At 44.0% G+C, this 19,348-nt stretch overlaps 1 protein-coding gene across 3 annotated transcripts in view; it reads left to right on the top strand.

The window, feature by feature from the left end:
• The window catches only part of syt1a (synaptotagmin Ia), a 205,970-nt gene that overhangs the window by 173,583 nt on the left and 13,039 nt on the right, over positions 1-19,348 (top strand). For all 3 annotated transcript variants that reach the window (XM_080757570.1, XM_080757571.1, XM_080757572.1), the window contains 2 exons: positions 3,106-3,273; positions 9,586-9,703. In XM_080757570.1, coding sequence (XP_080613696.1) covers positions 3,106-3,273; positions 9,586-9,703 — 286 coding nt within the window. The remainder of the gene's footprint in view (positions 1-3,105; positions 3,274-9,585; positions 9,704-19,348) is intronic.

Raw genomic sequence — 19,348 nt, 5'->3', positions numbered from 1 at the left:
TTCCCATCATGCACCTGTAACCAGTTGTAGTTTTTAGCTCAACAGTGTAAGCTCAACAGTGCCAACATTGTCCATATATACTGAAATGGACACGCATACATGCATATGGACAGACACACACAGCTGTTCATCGGAGACGGTGTGCCACCGCTCAAATAAAATATTCACACGCCTTAGCTTATCCAACGCTATAAGAGTTTTTAGTTCCACTGACAAACTGAATTTGCATGCAGCGGAGAATTCTGGGAAGGGCGCGGAGACAGCGACCAGCTGGCACATTAACAAGCTCCTGACAGAAAATTTCACACAAGCCCACGCACGCACACGTATATTCGCAACGCGGTATACACATGCAAATACATACATGCATGCGTGCACAAACGCATGCACGCGCCACACACGCTCACTGTGATTGGGATGAACACAGGCAGCTGTGCACCGCTCGGCTACACACCCCGCTCTCGGTTTGGCCTAGATTTTTCGGGGAAACATCCTTCCATAATGGATGCGTGAGTGTCACTCGGCAGCTGGAAAAGTTGTGTTATTCATCCGCAGGTGTTTTGGCAGAAGTTATAGGGCTTAATGTGTGCGTCTTAGTGCCAGGTCCATCGGTGAAACCTTTTTTTGTGACGCTCAAAATATGTGACGTGTCCTGAGAAGAGAAGAAAAAAGTAATTATAAGTTAGCGGTTTCCCCTTGGCGGCAAGGACACGAGGTGCTTATCTCGCACCCGCCCAGTGATGCTCGGCTTCACTTCATTCCACCGTGTTCCAAGTATACAAACCCTGTATCGCAGAGGTCGGGTCTCAAATATTGTCATGTCAACAACTATACCAAATGTGTTTGGCCTGTGGACCGACCGTCTGAAAGCAATTTGTGCCCCCATGAAGAAAGAAAACTAGCAGCTTTATATCACATCGTTTCTTTTTCCTATATGCCTCTGAATGGAGTGCATGTGTTTGGTCCGACGGAGCATTGATCCGATCGACAACCTACCTCAAACCCTCACCCTAACCCTAACCTCCACCGGGGCAGCACACCTAAACCTAACCCCAACCCTCACCCTAACCTCCCCCGGGGAAGCACACCTAAACCTAACCTCAAACCCTCACCCTAACCCTAACCTCCCCCGGGGCAGCACACCTAAACCTAACCCCAACCCTCTCCCGACCCCCAGCGCACCTTCGGAGCAGTGGTCCGTCGGATCATAGTATGCCTCCCCCTCTGACTCTGGGAGTGTTATTATCGAGTGGTGCTCCATTGTCCAGTAACGTGTGCCCCTGCCTGCCTGGGTCCCATTGGTCCGTCCGAGCACGGAAATAGCGTCACGGTAACTTTGTCCTTTCTCAACCGTTTCGGACGCAGGGGCGGCTCACCGGCCTGCATGTTCCGGGGGAGTTGCACCACTCAGTTCACATGGGTGTGATTTTTGTTTTTCTACACACTAATATCATACCTGAAAAATACAGGTAACATTTACACATAGATATAAATGGATAGATTGGCCGCTGCAGTTGTGCAGAAGGCATGCCGCGCCACGCCGCCACTCAAGTGACCACTGGCCAATCACAGCACGCCTTTGGATCTGAGATGCAGTGTAGAAGTGAAAGTATTGGAAATTGGAAACACTCAAGTAAAGTACAAATACCTCAACATTACATACTTGAGTAAATGTACTTAGTTGCTTTCCAATACTGGTGGAAGGCAATAAGGAATCAAATCCTAGATAGCGCTCGATCTCTGGACTATATACCTATACCCCACCCCCACCCCCCTTTCTTATTCCTCCATTTCCAGGATATCTGGGCCAGATAAGCCAGAAACGGCATTGGACAGTGATTGATTTGGAACCTGAAGACCCCCCCTCCCACCACCACCACCACCACCACCCCATCCACCCCACACACACACACACACACACGCACACACACACACACGCACACACACTTGACAAGCAATTACTCGTGCAATAGCTGTGACACTATAGGACTATATAGGAGGAGCCTGCTGCATGGCTGTCCAGTCATTATTAAGGGATTGTTAAGCAGTGATCAAAGAGCATGATCGTTAAAAGCCCCGCTGTGGTAGGAAAAGTACTCACATTTCTTCTTACTCGAGTAAAAGTATCGATATTATCGACGTTGCAACGCAGAAAGGGTCTGTTGCGAGTAGGAGTCCGGGATTCGGCATTTACTTGATTGAAAGTACAAAAGTATTGGTATCAAAATGTACTTAAAGTGTCAAAAGTAGAAAGTCCCATTTCAGAAGTTAAACAAATAATTGTTTGAAATTAGCAGATCTACAAGCTCACAATGTGTCGCGTCGCATCGCGTTGTGAGCTTGTAGAGCGGCTATTTTCATCCCCCCAACACTGTTGTACGACAAATTAGCATATAGATTTATCTGCATTGATGTGTTTTCCTGTCTGGAGAAAAGCATTGAGCTGTTATAATTCTCTCCGTGTTTCCAGACCAGCCATGTTGGTTTAGCCTGATTGTCAGACTCTGAGCCCAGTCGAGTGGGTCTATGGACTGGAAACCAGGCTAATGTTGGTTTGGCTACTAGGGCGCAGTGGGAGTTGGCCAACCTAACAAAATCTCAACAACAAAATCTAACAAGAACGAAGTCAACAAAAGGCCGTTTGTCTTTTGTATTATTCGGGGTCAAGCCCGAAGGGGTGAAGACCCCTTATTGTGTTCGGACCATTTCTTACTGCTTCCTGGTTTTCCACGAAATTCGGCAATAATGCTCGAGTGTCATGGGAAACAGTCAAGAACTGAAGCTCACAGTCATTCGTCAAAGGACGTCTGACCTTTAGATCTCCCAATTATATGATTGTATGAAAGGGATTGATAAAGTATATCACACACTATCCACTCCCCCTTGAAATCGCATTTCCATTCATTTGTGCGGAGTCTCGACCGCATGGTTGGCTGCAGGAGTACAGCGTTTGACAGACAGCCCCTTCAGCCAATCAGCGTGACCCAAAAAAAAGTGATTGGAAATCTGTTCCACTTCCTTGCGGTTGTGGTTGTCTCCCTCTCTCTCTAGATTTTCTATTATTTTTCTAACTTGGATCATTCCTCCTCTTCTCCTCCCCATCAGGTCCCATACGTGGAGCTGGGCGGTAAGACGCTGGTGATGACGGTGTACGACTTCGACCGCTTCTCCAAGCACGACGCCATCGGCGACATCAAGGTGCCAATGAACAAGATGGACTTCAGCCACGTCACAGAGGAGTGGAGAGACCTGCAGAGTGCCGAGAAGGAGGATGTAAGTCTTTAGCGTAGGCGTGGAGGAGGAGGAGGAGGAGGAGGTAAATACAACAGGAGTAGAGGAGAAGGAGGAGGAGGTACATATAGAACAGAGGAGAGGAGGAGGAGGAGGAGGAGAAGGAGGAGGTGGAGGAGAAGGAGGAGGTACATATAGAACAGAGGAGAGGAGAGGAGAGGAGAGGAGAGGAGGAGAAGGAGGAGGTACATATAGAACAGAGGAGAGGAGGAGAAGAAGGTTGAGAAGGAGGAGGTACATATAGAACAGAGGAGAAGGAGGAGGCCTGATTTTACAGTTGGTTGCATGCTGAAAATAGACGATTAGAGATGTATTTGTGTTTTGTCAGTTTTGTAGTCCAGCTAGGGCTGATTCCAATTTACAACGAATCCCCTCGCCCTCTTACGACGAGTGCTCATTGGAGATGTGCGAGCCATCTCGACATCTCCCTCTGTGTGTGTGTGTGTGTGTGTGTGTCGATAGTACACAGGGCGGCGGTGGTTATTGCCTCCACATTGAAACCGTAACACGTGCCAATTGAAACACAGGGGCACAAGCATGGCAGCGACAGTAATGACTTGGCTACATTCAAACATGTGTTCCTTGGGTCTGGACCGCGGGCACGACGCCGCGGGCCAGGGTAATCCATCTCTCCAGGAAATGTCACTTAATCGGATGTCCACACTTCCCCTTCAATTAACCCGTGAAGACCTGAGGACCCCATTCTATACAAATGTCTTCTAAATCCTGACAGTTTTCTGCGTTTCTATAATTCAGTGGTTCAAAGTTGTGCTTTATTGCTCAAACTTTTTCATGTCAAGGACCCCAAATTAGGCTATATGTATTTGGCCACCGGATGCCCCCCCCCCCTGCTGTAAAACAATATTATATTCAAAGATTTGCACCACATTTTCACGTTTTAAAATCATGGTTAAAGCGGTTAAAAGCTATAAGGAGAGACTATATGCGTTCCCGGTTTTAATGGGTTAATATGGTCCAGGCAACAGTTCAGGAGATTCAATTTTCATGGTAAATGTCATGGCATATAGCATTTGTTGCCAGGGGAACCAGGTTTTTTTTCTTCTTTTTTTTTTTTACATTACAGGCAGTTTGATTTAAAGGTTAATTATAACGGCGTGGAATTGTCGTGCGTGCGTGCGATGGTGGACGTGCCGTTTGAGCTGAAGGGCGTCACTACTAGTACTCCGGCCTTAGATTGGGCGGGGCATGCATGCAGGCAGACAGGCGGCTGCACCTGCACAATTTCATGCAAGGCTTGAGACACTCAAATGTTTTACTTTAAGTAAAAGTATCAACTCTGTAATATAGAAGTGCTCCCTTACAAGTAAAACTCCGGAATTCAAAATGTACTTGAGTAAAAGTACAAAGGCATCGGTACCAAAAGTATGTGCAGAATGTCTCATTCATTATGTGAGCTTGTAGATCGGCTACTTTCAAATGACAAAATAAAGGCGTTAGAGCTAGTGCCCAGCAGATGAGGCAGATTTTACTCTGAAAAGCCCTGCCTTCCGTTTCCCCCCAAAACTGGGAGGCATAATTTTCCGTTACTACCTCAGAACTCTCTAGAACTCTCTCGTTATTCCAAACGAGATGCTTGTTTGAGTCAGAAACGAAAACATTCTGATCAAAACCATGTCGAGCGACGTAGATTTAGAGTAAAGAGACAGTTTAGTCGGGCCGTGAACAAGGAAGTGAACGGCAGTGCGCATGCGCAAAACATGTCTATAGGATCGCTGAAGAAGGCATGGCCAAGCAAAAAACAGAGAGAGAGATTCTAGCGATCCCGTTGTATATCATTAAAAAGACCCTAAGACGTCATGGGCTTCCTATGGGGCTAATTCTAAAGACGTGTGGGGACGTGTTGGGTAGTATACAGTACTTGAGTAAATGTACTTAGTTACTTTACACCACTCCTCGCTGCTCAGTGTTCCCTGCTCGCTTGAAGGACACTGCAACTGGAGGAGCAGGTGGAAATTAAACTGCCAAGCCAAATCATCACGGTCGGTCGGCCAGTCGTTATTGTTCCAATAAACACACTCAAAGTGTTTCTGTGTTAGAATCGTGTAAATGCTCCGGAAAGCTTTTTGACAGTCTCTCCTCGTAAGCGTGGCATTGTATCGGTGCCGATTTTGACAGCAAATTCAGTCCGATAATGACTCGCAAACAGATTGAACAAATATGTATTATAGAATGAGAATACACAAGGAGTGTGCATACTGCATATAATATTTTATCTTGGCGTTCGGCTCTTCTACATATTTCTCCCTGCTCGGCACAATTACACGACCGTCATTAGACATTAAGAGCAAACGGCGCATAACAACAAACGGGAACGCATATACGCAGAAGGAACGCAGGAAGAATGCAGTGTTAGGTGAGCTTAAATATCCCGCCTAATTTGGTCAGCTGATTGCCACGTCAGCGTATGACATGTGGGTCTTCCATAACACTGAATACACCCCTCGAGTATACGGTACCTATCATTTGTGGGGGGAAAAGGTAGTCGACGAACAATTTTCGTCATTGTGGTGAAATTCATGTCGCGCCACGGTGGCCACAAATGATACCTGCCAAAGGTCAAAATGAATTCCTCTTCCCCTGGCATTTCCACTGAATAGAACTCGTGAATGAGTTATGACGTTCTTGTCATTTAACTATGTTTGCAAAGACAGCAAGTCGTCTCAATGCTGTCAGCAGACATCGTATTTGCGTAGTAGCTGATAAATGTATGCGTTGTATTTTGTTTTCGCTAACAAATGCTGCTCAAAAAATCCCTCAAACACTGTTGACAGGTAGATTCGCTGATCCCCAGTGATTGGTTGAGGGGAAATCAAATGCCCTCCTCCTCGTAAATCGCTCAGACAGGAGCCAATGTCAGACTCAAGAGCTGGAGGCTCTCAGAGTCTGACAATCAGGCTAACGTGACTAGGCTCCTAGAGAGAGAGAGAGCCTTGGTTACATTCTGTGGTGTCTGGAATGACTCTCTAGGCCGAGGTTGTATAAAGCTTGAGCCCTGGGGATTTATAACGTATTGCTGGATGCTACAAGCTGTTGATGCTACTGTGTCTGGAGTTACTCTCTAATTCTCAATCTCCAGGGTAGACCGTATACTTAGTATGACATCACTGCTGTGGCGCCATAGGCCTGACCTCAAAATTAAAAATAAATCTTCTAAATGCTCCAGTTTTCTAAAAATAAATATTTTCACGATTTAAAAAAAATAGCAGACCTACAAGCTTGTAGATCTGCTATTTTTCAATAGCTAAATTATAACATAATGTTTAAAACACTACACGGGGTTCCCTTGAGAGTGAAAGATGAAACCAAATAAATCATTTCGTTTCATTTTACACTCTCAAGAGTTAAATTAGAGTTAGAGTTATCTTTATTACTTAATTTACAAGAAGGCTACACAATTAGAGATTAGGTTTATTTTTGTTGGCTTTTCTGCCTTTATTGACAGTTTCAAGTGAAGATTGACAGGAAAGAGAGAGAAAGAAGGGGAGAGACATGCAGCAAAGTCCGTCATGAACGTGGACTCGAACACGCGACGCGCCGTCAGGCCAGAGCCTATATGTGGCATGCGCCTGGACCGCCCCGCCTGTTATCTTCCCTAACGGTACCAACATCGATACAGCATGAGACGATAACGAAACAAAATATTCTTTTAGTTTTGGGTCTGATCTAGAGGCGAAAATCTCATCAGATGGTGGTCTGTGGCTCAAATGCTGAATAAATAATGGATCTTGATATGAAGAGGGGTTGAAAACCCACTGCTTTAGAGGTTTGGGTATGTTCTCAGTTATGTGACTGAACTCACACACACACACACACACACACACACACACACACACACACACACACACACACACACACACACACACACACACACACACACACACAGTGAAAGCCACACTCCATGCTTGACCTTTAAGGTCAAGCATGGAGTGGCAGGCTCCAGAGACGTCCCCTCAGGTCAAACGGTAGCAGCGGGGCATTTTTACAGTTCATAGAATACATTAGCACAGGCTTGATGACTGACTATAGCTGCTCTAGACTGCAGCATAATTAAACCTACCCTCTCTCTCTCTCTCTCTCTCTCTCCCCCTCCCTTTCGGTCTGTCCGTCCGTGTGTTTTCGTGTTGATTAAACCGCCGCCCCGGCCTGTAAAATCTACTTAAGGTCATTTCATTGTGGTGTTTGAGCATGTGAAGCAAATTAAGTCTAATTAAGTGGTTTATACACCAGTGGTGGAAAGTAACTAAGTGCGTACATGTACTTAAGTACAATTAGTAAATATTGTACTTTTACTACACTACAATTATTTGAAAACTTTTAGTTAGCCTACTATTTACTTTACTACTCTAGGCTTAAAATAATTGATGTAAATATTTTTGTGATTCGCATATGGGAAAAACGAATTGGAGATGTTTCAGTGGAACCATGAACCCATGTCCATGATCCATAATGTATACTATAGTTGTGTCTGATGTACAGTTTGTACATCAGGCGTTGGCAACTTTGACGATGGAGAGGCCAACTAAAAAAGAAAAGAAAAACCAGGACAAACCGTTGGATTAGTTATGACGTTCCCACGCGTCGTACGGTCTAAATGGGTTAAAAAAAAGATTACATTTTAATACTAGTTATTAAGCTACTAATTTAGACTGAAATAATCAAAGCGGGTCATGTTTGCATGTTTGGGAATTGTAACAGATGAAATCAATATTCTGAGGGCCACATTAAGTGAAGGTGGGGGCCGCACGTGTATGCCCCATGTATGCCCTACACGTAAAGTAGTTAACAGTTATATTGATTCATTCTTCTTGGTGACATCTAATGTGGCATCTCTAATGTGGCAACATGTGGCAGGAATATGAATCACTTCACATTCTGTTCCAAATGACAGTGGTTCTCAAAGTAGGGTCCGGGCGGGGGACCCCCAGGGGTCCTTGTTAAATGATACAATAATGGAATAGGAACCAAATGGACCCCTTTTATGGGTCTGTAACGCCAAGAGTGGAAACATTGAATCAAAAAATAATAATTGTACACTCCGTGGCCTAAGATGCATACCAAACTCGGGATCCTTGACATTACAAACTATGCGTGATTCTGACCATCTACTGTGGATGGTTGGATGGATGGATGGATGGATAGATTTAGAGCCCTTAGCCCAATGGTTCCCAACCTTTTTATACTGAAGTACCACCTCAGAAAATATGTGGCTCTCCAAGTACCACCTTAATATCTGTCTCTGATGTTAAAATACAGGAGCGTAGAACTTCCCTTTTTGTTCTATTCCTAAGCCAATAATGCTGCTGCTCTGACAAAACTCAAAATCTTCTATTAACGGCTAGGTGTGCGGTCATGTTCATTTCCGCTCGGCTGGAGACCAATTGCTTGGTCAGAACTACTATACTTGTAGTAATATCTTATCTATCTTATCCCCCTTACTTTTCTCCTTATATACAAATGAATTACAGTTAGACCAGGTTATGTTTAATTTGTTCAAATATGCGGATGATATGGCCCTGGTTGCCTTACTGAAGAAGAGAGACACAGCGGGGGAGGAAGCATGCAGAGTGTCATCTCTTCAGAACTGGTGTGATAAAAGCTCCTTAGGGATCAATGTGACAAAAACTAAATAACTTGTCATTCATGAAAAGGAACCTGTGCAGTCCATTACAATTAGTGGACAAATAGTGGAGGTAGTAGACAATTTGAAATACTTAGGCACATATATTGACAGCAAGCTCAATTTCAGTGAAAATACTGACCAGTGAGCAAGCATATCATGGAAAGAGTCTTGACTTTGAACATGGCAATGTGGTATGGCAATCTTAATGTAAAAGGAATAAGCAAGCTGCAGCAAATAGTGAACCTATAGCCTCAAAAATCTTTGGGAAGAGACAGAAACAATTAAGTTGTATCTATACAAGGAAGTACTTCGGGAAAAAAGCTGTCAAGATACCACATGACCTCCTCTCATCCACTCTGCAGGGAGTTCGAACTACTTCCCTCTGGTAGACGGTACAAAGTACCAAAAGATAAGCGTAACATTTTTTTTTTAATCCTTCATCCCAAATGCCATTAAGGCACTAAATGATACCATGTCTCGCTAGATGTGTTGTTTTTAAATGTATTTGCCACTGTTGTCCTGCATTTTTTGCCATGAAAAATAATTGTGTAATTGTTGTTGTTGTAGCTGTTTGTTTGAGACTGAAGACAGATTTCCACACGTGGACAATAAATGAAACTAACTAACTAACTAACCACGGTTCTGTCCCACAGCAAGAGAGGCTAGGAGACATCTGCTGCTCTCTACGATACGTGCCCACCGCCGGCAAACTGACCGTGGTCATCCTGGAGGCCAAGAACCTCAAGAAGATGGACGTCGGAGGCCTGTCAGGTGAGGAGCACCAGATGTGTGTACTGCGTGCGTGCGTGTGGAATACATCAAAAACATAAACAATAGTCATCAATAACCATAAGGAAGCTAAGAACCTAACATCCGTCTAACAGTGGGATATCATATGTACCGGTATACAATGAAACTATGCGTATTCGTGTACACTATATGGAGTGCTATGTCTACATAAAATGCTATCTAAGTTACATAAATTGAGCCTTTGCATACGCCTGTAAGGTTGTCGAGGCTAGGGCATGTGCTAGCCTACGGCAAGTGGCTACGGGTTAAGATGGAGTCTGAAGAGGTGGGCTTTCAGACTACGGCGGAAGATTGTGAGTGATTCTGCAGTTCTGATTGCTATGGGCAGTTCCATAGTTTTAGGAGCCAGAAGGGAGAAGAGTTTGGGACGTGTAGAGCGTTGGTGCTATGTTTTTAACAAGCCTATGGCACATCATTGACCCAGTGTTGATTTCATCGACTAAAAGTCTAAAACTATGACAATGTGTCGTCCACTACCTCATTTAACTGAATAAAACAAAAATAAAAACTAAGCTATGATGTCTAAAACTATGACTAAATATACTGACAATTTTGTCAACAGATAAAAACTACATTAAATGTTAGGGAGGGGACCAATGGAGAAGAGATCCAGTAGAACTATACGGTAAAAGACAAGTCATTACGGTATATGTTTGGTAGATTTGGTAGATCGGGCTATTTTCAACATACTGTGTGTCAGTAAAATCTGAGTTTAAAATCAACGGTAGAAAACTCCAAATCAAAATTAGCCGTCAAAATCAACAACTCTGCAGATGCATCCAGGTGAGAGCTGGGCCAGCGTGAAATGGCAGCGCCGCCAAGTGGGGCGGTCTCGGGTCTCCTGCCACACGGCTGTCCATGCCAGTCTGACAGGATGAGAGGGAATAGAAGCTCTCTGGGCTTTTTTAATGTGCATCAGAGTGGCACCGCAGGGCGGTTATAGTCTCCGTCTACCGAGACGGAGACCAGTAGTGGAAAGTAAGTACATTTATATACTGTACTTAAGTAACATTTTGAGGTTCTTACTGGAAGTATTTTGAAATTTCCAACACATTTTTACTTCTACTCCACTATCCATCTCAGAGGCAGATATTGTACTTTTACTTTACACTACATTTATTTGACAACTTTAGTTACTGGTTATTTGTATATTTTGATTACTGTATTATTACAAAACATATAAGTAACCACTTCAGCCCTATATACATTTCGGTATACATTTCTTGTCGGTGAAAATAGCCAATCTACAAGCACACAATGCGTCGACGCATTGTGTGCTTGTAGATCTGCCATTTAAAAAATATTTGAAGTACTTTGAAGTACATTTTGATACCAACACTTTTTTACTTTTACTCGTAACGGTGTATAGTTCTACATTGCAGTATTGATACGTTTTTACTCGAGGAACAAATGCGAGTACTTTTTTCCACCACTGGCTGGTGTGGCCGCGGCGCTCTGATCCGTGAGGCGAGCAGTGGACTGGACCCAGGTGCATGGTAATTGGGTGGCCAGCTGATGGGCGGAGGGACGTCGTTACCCCGGGGGGAATCTGGCTCTTTTATTTTGATCGACAGAAGGAAGTGGGAAGAGAGAGAGGTGGAGGAATCGGTCCTGGGAGGACCGGTAGTGTGTGCGTGTGTGTGTGTGCGTGTGCGTGTGCGTGTGCGCGTGTGTGCGTGTGCGTGTGAGTGTGTGTGATGACATCGTGGTTATCAGTCTCTCGAGCAGGCCTCCTACTGTGTTGGTCGAAAACTGCATACGTAAATATATGCAAATCCAACAATAACCACATTATAAAAACACTTAACAACACTCCTCTGAAACAGTATTTGGGTTCATATATTATATCTTCTTCCCAAAAGGACTTTCAAACTAGGAAGGGTATGGCCTGGTCAGCCTGCAATGACATGCATAAGATCTGGTCATCCTGCCTTAGTAAGATGTTAAAACTAAAGTAAAAATATTTAGGACGACCGTTGAGCCGATTCTACTCTATGGCTCCGAGACATGGACACTTTCAAAGAAACTAGAGAAACGGTTGGAAGGCACTTACACCCGCCTTCTAATGAGAGCGCAAAATCTATCTTGGAAGAGCCACCCATCGACTAATCTGATATACGGCAACCTTCCCCGTGTTTCTTCACTAGTCCGATTCAGAAGAACACAGTTTGCCGGCCACTGCTACAGAGCTGACAATGGGGATGGCAATGAAGGACCGGGAAGTCTGGCGTGATATTGTGAAATCCACGATCTTGACCGCGGTCGAAAAATGATGATGATTTTGGTGTGTGTGTACGTGTGCCTGTGAGAGCGTGTGTGGATATGAGAGAGAGAGAGAGAGAGCTACAGCAGTGGTTCCCAGTCAAGGACCCCCAAATTGATTAGGCCATCTGAAAAATGCATGCATTCACACTTGCTTTTGTAATGCAAATGCCAATAAAGCCCCAATGAATTTAATTTAGAGACAATTTACAATTTAGGCATTTGGCAGACGCTCTTAATCCAGAGCGACTTACATTAAGCAAGAACAAAAGCATGGGAATACATCACATAAAAGCATTTATCATGAAACATGCGTAAGCTAAGAAAGTAACAGTTGAATATCTATATAATGAAACTATACATATAAACTATACATATATACTACTATGCTATACATATGTACTATGGCGTGCTATGACTATATACAATGCAATTCTAGTGCTGTCTACATAACATGCTATAAGTCTGTATCAAATGCTATCTAAGTCTACAGAAATGCTATCTAAGGGGGTAGGGTAAGTGCTATGGGCCATGATGGAGTCTGAAAAGGTGGGTTTTCAGACTACGGCGGAAGATTGGGAGTGATGCTGCAGTTCTGACTGCAATGGGAAGTGCATTCCACAGTTTTGTAGCCAGAAGGGAGAAGAGTTTGGGACGTGTGGAGCGTTGTCCCGGCGTTTTTAGTGAGGGTACTTCCAGCTTCCCTGCGTTGGCTGATCTGAGTGCGCGGGAGGGTTTGTAGGGTTCGATCATACTTGCAAGATATGGGGGAGCCATACCTTTGGTTGCTTTGAATGCCAGCATCAGAGTTTTGTATTCTGTGCGGGCAGCGACCGGGAGCCAGTGGAGGGAGCGGAGCAGGGGGGAGACATGAGAGAGAGAGAGAGAGAGAGAGAGAGAGAGAGCGAGAGAGAGAGAGAGAGAGAGAGAGCATGCCCGTGTGTAGGTGCGTTGGTGTTTGAGGTGATGACGCACAGACAGCGGGTTGTGTACACCTCTGGCTGTGGCCCGGTGTGGTGCGTCACTCACGACACGAGAAAGGAACGCACTCACTCAAGACGTGGACTTCTTTTGTTGTCTCGGAGAAGTGCGTCAATATAAAAGCTTTCAGTTGCGTAAGTACGCCCACGTTGTGAACGTATAAACCCTGTTGCTGTGAAACCCAATACAAGTGGATGTCTTAACCCATTCTGGGCGGGAACCCCATTTGGTGTTTTAAACATTGTTATAATTTAGCTATTGAATTTTCTTTTGAAAAATCGTAAAAATGTGCCTCAAATCTTTCAGAAAATTGTCATGATTTAGAAGATTTTTTTTTTAAATGTCGACATCAGGCCTGAATGTCATAATGGACTGGAGTGTTGCTTGAGAAACGTATACTCGCATTTCTTACTTAAGTAAAAGTATCGATGCTGCAATGTGGAAGCACTTTGTCACGCGTGAAAGTCCGCTGTTCAAAATTTACTTGAGTAAAAGTACAAAGGTATTGGTTTCGAAATGTACGTAAGGTACAAAAAGTAGAAAGTACTGTGCAGAATGTCTTATTTCAAGTTTTATAATGTCTAAAAATATTTTGAAAATAGCAGATCTATATTGTAGATCGGCTATTTTCAAATGACCGAAGTGTATAGTGCTGAAGTGGTGGTTACTATATACTTTGTAATAATAATCAAAATCTACAAAGTGAATCTGACATGTAATGAGTAGACGTATTGGATATTGGAAATACTTAGGTAAAGTAATGTTACACGAGAGGGGGTGGTTTATCGTCATTAATGCACAGAAGTGCATTAATGACGTTAAGTGTAATATTGCAATTATACAACAGTTACCCTTAAAACTAAGACAATCGCTGAAAAAACATATATTTTTTTATGACCACAAATGTCCTAATAAACTAGCTAGGCTATAGCCACCAAGTATGCTCTGGGAAAACAGAGCAGCTGAATTCTTTGTTTTGATCAGCCGTTCCACGATTCTGGTTTGAAGCACGGCTAGAAGGCTGTTTCAACCAATCCCATTGCTTCCTCTAAACGACCTGTTGTAAAATGGTCTCTACAATTAGCTCACTCCGCATGACATGCAGTGCCACACCAAGCTGCCGCTTAACTAAAGTACCATTAAAGCAGGCTTAATTCCAACACAAAACCCTTAAACCTAAAGCTTTTCCTAATTGTAAGCCCAACTGCCCGAAGCTCGAACGCACACACACACACACACACACGCACACACGATTCAGACCGTTATGTTCTTTTTTCCCGCCACAATGTTCTAATGCTTCATTCACGGACGTGATGAGTGACGACAATGATTTTCAAAGAGAAGCAAGAGATCTGCACACCTTTCTTAAAAACGCTCCCAAAATAATTGAATCCATCTAGACCCGATGCAGAGTCTAAAGAATTGGCTTCTGAATCCTGGCAGTTTTCTGAAAAAGCTATGTTTCTATGTCAGTGGTGCTCAACCTTTTTCATATCAAGGACCCCCAGAATTGTCTGTATTCGGCCGCCGACCCCCATCTGAGAATATGTTGTTCCTCCAGGGACCCCCCAGAAGCAACGATATACCGTATGAGTTAAAAACGTTCACTGTGAAAGAATACATATTCCACGATTTTTCAAAAATAACAGCCAAATTGTATTCAGTGTAGTATACTTGTATTGTCCCTCTAAAAGTGTCTTTCTTCTATAACAGTGTGGCAGTTGGATGCAACAATGGACAGGTCTAAAATAACAATAATTATAGATGGTGTGTTGTGTGGCAGAGCTTGAAGAGGTGGACAAGTAGACAAGTAATGATGGCTTAGGATCAGTCTTCTCCACCACCCCCTCTTCCTGTTTACCATGCCTAATTGCTGCTCACAAAGCAAGACGTGGGTATTTTTCATTAACCATTATGTATATAATCAGAAATAATTCATTCGATTGGCACTTACACAGATCTTTCCCTCTGGAATCCAGTTGCGAGCCAGGCGGCAACACGTCCTCAAATGCAGTGGTGGAAATTAAAGTACCGGTACTCACTTTTTATTTTTACTTACGTAAAAGTATAGCAATACTTCAATGCAGAAATTCTCTGTTACAAGTAAAAGTCTCGAATTCCAAATATGGGTACTGGCTTCAAAATGTACTTTACACTATGCAGAATGTCCCATTTCAAGTTTTCAAATGTATTAAAAGAATATTTAGAAAATAGCAGATCTACAATGCGTCACGATGCGACGCATTGTGAGCTTATGGATTGTGAACTTGCTGCGGTGTGAAAACGTCTGCACAGTAATTATTCACTCTGCCAGGTGGCCTTTTGGAGCGTTAAGGAGGCGGACAGTTCTAAATGTGCTATTGTGGAACATTCTGGTGTCGGTGCTTCTTAGTCTTGTGGCGAGGAAGGAAATTCAAAAGGGTTGTTAGCCTTGGCCTTGATATAGATCAGTGGTTTTCAACCTTTTTCATGTCAAGGCCATTATTTATTCCGAATTTGAGCCACGGACCGCCATTTGATGACATTATAGCCTCTCGGAAACGTAGAAGATTTTGTTATCGGCTAACATTTTGTTACATTCTCTAATTGTGTATAGGCTTCTTGTAAATTACGTAATGCAGATGTTTAACAATAATGTGACTATTGAGAGCGTGAAATGAAACCAAATGGACCCGTAAAGAGTTGAAGATCTAATAAGCGTCCATTTGGTTACCAACTCTCCATCATTTAGCTGCATGGGGCCCATCTGCAACCTCCTCAAGGACAACAGGTGGTCCCCGGACCACTGGTTGAGAACCACTGATAGACTTATAGGAGTGTCTAATTCCGGTCATTGACATTGCGTTTTCGCATTTTTAATTCACTAATAAATTCGTTATTAATCTATAATTTGTTAAATTGAAAAAAGGGCTTCGTTAAGAACTCCATATTATTATGGTCAATGCTTGTGTGAAAAGTGGGAGTGATTGGTGCCAGCAGTGAGGAGCTACGGCAGTGTTTCTGACACACATTCAGACATTTTAATGTTAAATATCACTAACACAAAAAAATGAAATGGAAATGAGGAATGTGTCTTCTTACATACTAAATATATTGACGCATGGGGATTGTTAGAAATACGCTTCAGTGGCCCAGAGTGAAGGTTGCGAAGAAGAACCACTGTCTGTAACGAGACATTTACAAATGCAAAAGACCAAAAGAGCTTAACGATGTTTGGGAATAAACGCTGGCGGAATGTGACTCACTGCTTTAAAGAGCGGTGAGTCGAATAGACATTCTGCCCACAGGCTGCCTCAATAGCTCTTTACTCTAGCCGCCAGGCTAAATCACTCAGTGGAAGGTATATAAATCACATGAATGACCATTAAAAAAAAATACACTTCTGTAGAAATTGGATGTTTCACCTCCACATGGTATGGGGCCACAATAAATTTACCAGAGTCCCTTTGTGTGTGCGTGCGTGTGCGCGCGCGTGCGTGCGTGCGTGAGCAGGCATGCGTATACAGTACGTGACTACGTGTGCATGGGCCGCAAAAGCTAAGTGGCTCTTGATGGAGGATAAGGACGTACAGCCATAGTGGTGCTGCGTGTGTGCGCGCGCGCGTGCGTGCGTGCGTGCGTGCGTGTGTGTGCGTGTGCGTGCGTGCGCGTGTGTCTCAGATGATGTTTTGCAGAAGAAAGTGAGTGTGCCCGCATAACGGGGTAATGGACCTGGGTGGGGGAGGTTATCACAGCGCGGCGGCGCTGTGTTGCCGGTAATGAGGCCGCGTAGCTTCGAGCCAGCGCGCTGGCTCACCATCAAGCCCTCTCTTTACGTGCTGAAGGGTTTATTTGTTTGCTTCCCCACATCGCTCGACTGCATGGTTAGCCAGCGAAATCTATAAGCCCCGGTCTCCTTTTGTGTGTGTGTGTGTGTGTGTGTGTGTGTGTGTGTGTGTGTGTGTGTGTGTGTGTGTGGTGCGTGCATGTGTAACAAAACAGTGGTATTATATCACTCAGGGTGACAAACGGGACCAATGCGAGTGGATGTAGTTTGAAAATGATTATGGAATTGTGGATTTTCTTGAGTGAGTGAGTGGCTCAGTGTATCTCATTCCCTGCAAACTGTAGTGATGTTACATGCTAAAGTAAATCTACTAGGGCACGGTGGCGCCTGGTGTAACTTCATTGTCGAGCTTGGGCTGCTGGTAACGCTGATTACGCTAATGGACTGCCGTGTCGTCGCGTCTTATAGTGTATTTGAGAACGGCGAGGAAGCCAAAGTCATGACTGTCATGATGTGTTATATATTCTGTACGTACACAAAAGTGATGTCACTGCACTGTTTCATTTTCTTTCTATTATTTGTGATCAAAATGTTCCTCAAACTACAGTAGAATATATATTTTTATTCATAGCCTCCATTCATTGTATTGGCCTATACGGGGGCAAGACATGGTATCGGGTACGGTCGCCCCTAAACCATCTCGCCCCTCGATTTTGTCCGCCGACCGCTCGGTGCCGTGGTTCTTGTATTCTTTCATTTGTTTTATACTGAGAATAAGGTTAGAAATAAGTTTAGGTTTAACCGTTTAAGCATAATTTACTTAGGTTATTTTAGGAATACCAGGCCGCGCAGTTCCGCTGGCTGTACGCCCGGGGTGAGTTGGTAAAGAGGCGACTCGTTTGGTATTCCAAGAAATATGTCACATTGCTCTACACAGCACAATCAAGTTGTAACGTAGTCTACAGTACAGACTCTACACAATAGCCTATGAAGTGAATAGGCTATTATTGGATTGTTTAATGATGGTTTGCAGCTTTGCACTGCAATGACAATGAATACAATAACTGTGCTTTGATACGGTTAATTATACTATCCGAACGATATGATTTATAGTGTTACCCCTGGCATTATAGGCTACAAGTCAAGCATTGTTCGTAATTAGTACCCTAATGTTTTGAATCATCACATCAATTTTCACATCTTAGGTTGTAAGGATACCGCATTTTGACTCTGCCATAAATCGCTCATTTATGAAGCGTTTTTTTTAATCAAAAGACAAATCTCCATAATCCTTGGGAACTCTACTTTCACTTGCTGTTGTTAGCCATGACTGTATTGTCTCCCAATCTATAACAATATCAAGCGAAATCTGTGATTGCCCAAGTGTTGCTTTTGTAGCGTTAGGACCTCGACAATCAGGCAGTCTTGAAGCGCTGTTGCTCACAGCTAGGAGGTCCGGGGTTCGTTTTCTACTGGGGACGCTGTGGGCTGTGTTCTCTCCTCCGCGTCATCAGTGTTTGCATGTTTGCATGTTTTCAGAACATCCGGGGCGCCTGATGGAAGGGGAAAGACCTGGTTGGAATAACGTGTTCCTTCCACTCGCTACGTCCTACCTCGCTACCCCCCCCCCCCCCCCCCCCTGTCAGGATGATAAGAAGCGGCCTGCTCACTCCTCATGCATTGAAGGAAGCATGAGCTCAGTTCGGGGCTCTCCCCACGTGGGGGCGGCGGTGGCTCAGGGGTAGAGTGGCTGGATGGTAAACGCAAGGTTGCCAGTGTGAACCCGGGCTCCCCCAGAGTTAGTGTCGAAGTGTCCTTGAGCAAGACGCTGAACCCCTAATTGCTCCTGATGTGCAGTTGGTGCCTTGCATGGTTTCCGCTGCCATCGGTGTATGGATGTGTGTGTGAATGGGTGAATGCCTTGCACAATCTATGTAAAGCGCCTTGGATAAAGGCGTTATATAAATGCACCATTTACCATTTTTACCATTTACCACGTTGGCTGAGGGAGAGTATAGCGTCCAGGATTACAGCTTATATAGGCAATTGGCACAGAGTGAAAAATGGCTTACAACATTGTGGGGATAAACATTTATAGAGAAAACACATGGCAATTTGTGCAAAAGACGAGCCCTTACAGTAGACGGGTATGCATGTGCATGCGTGTGGCCCTGTCTTATGTTGTGGTGTACGTGATTCACCGCCGAGTCGAGTATGTAAAGCTAAGCCGACGTTCACCCCTGGATGCACCTCCTCGTTGGCAAATCCAAAATGACGGCGGGGGAAACGTAAGATGACAGCTTAGCTATATTTAACCTGCTGGTGCTGGTGATTAATTTGCATACTCTACCCAACCAGCCCCCCCCCCCCCCCCCCCCACATTCAGCCTCCGCTCACTCTGCTAAGAATCACACCCGGTGACGAGCGAGCAGCGCTACTTGTTTAATATCTTCACACCTGATAAGACTTTAACCAATTTAGGCCTGACATCAAAATTGAAAAAAAAAGTCTTCTGAAAGAATATATATTCAAAGAATTGTGCCGCATTTTCACGATTTTTCAGAAATAGCAGACCTACAAGCTCGTAGCGCGCCACT

This window comes from Protomyctophum bolini (genome assembly GCF_963924005.1).
Source record: "Protomyctophum bolini genome assembly, chromosome: 23".
Taxonomy (NCBI): domain Eukaryota; kingdom Metazoa; phylum Chordata; class Actinopteri; order Myctophiformes; family Myctophidae; genus Protomyctophum; species Protomyctophum bolini.
Note: the sequence above shows the minus strand (reverse complement) of the source record. Positions and strands in the feature narration are given on the sequence as shown.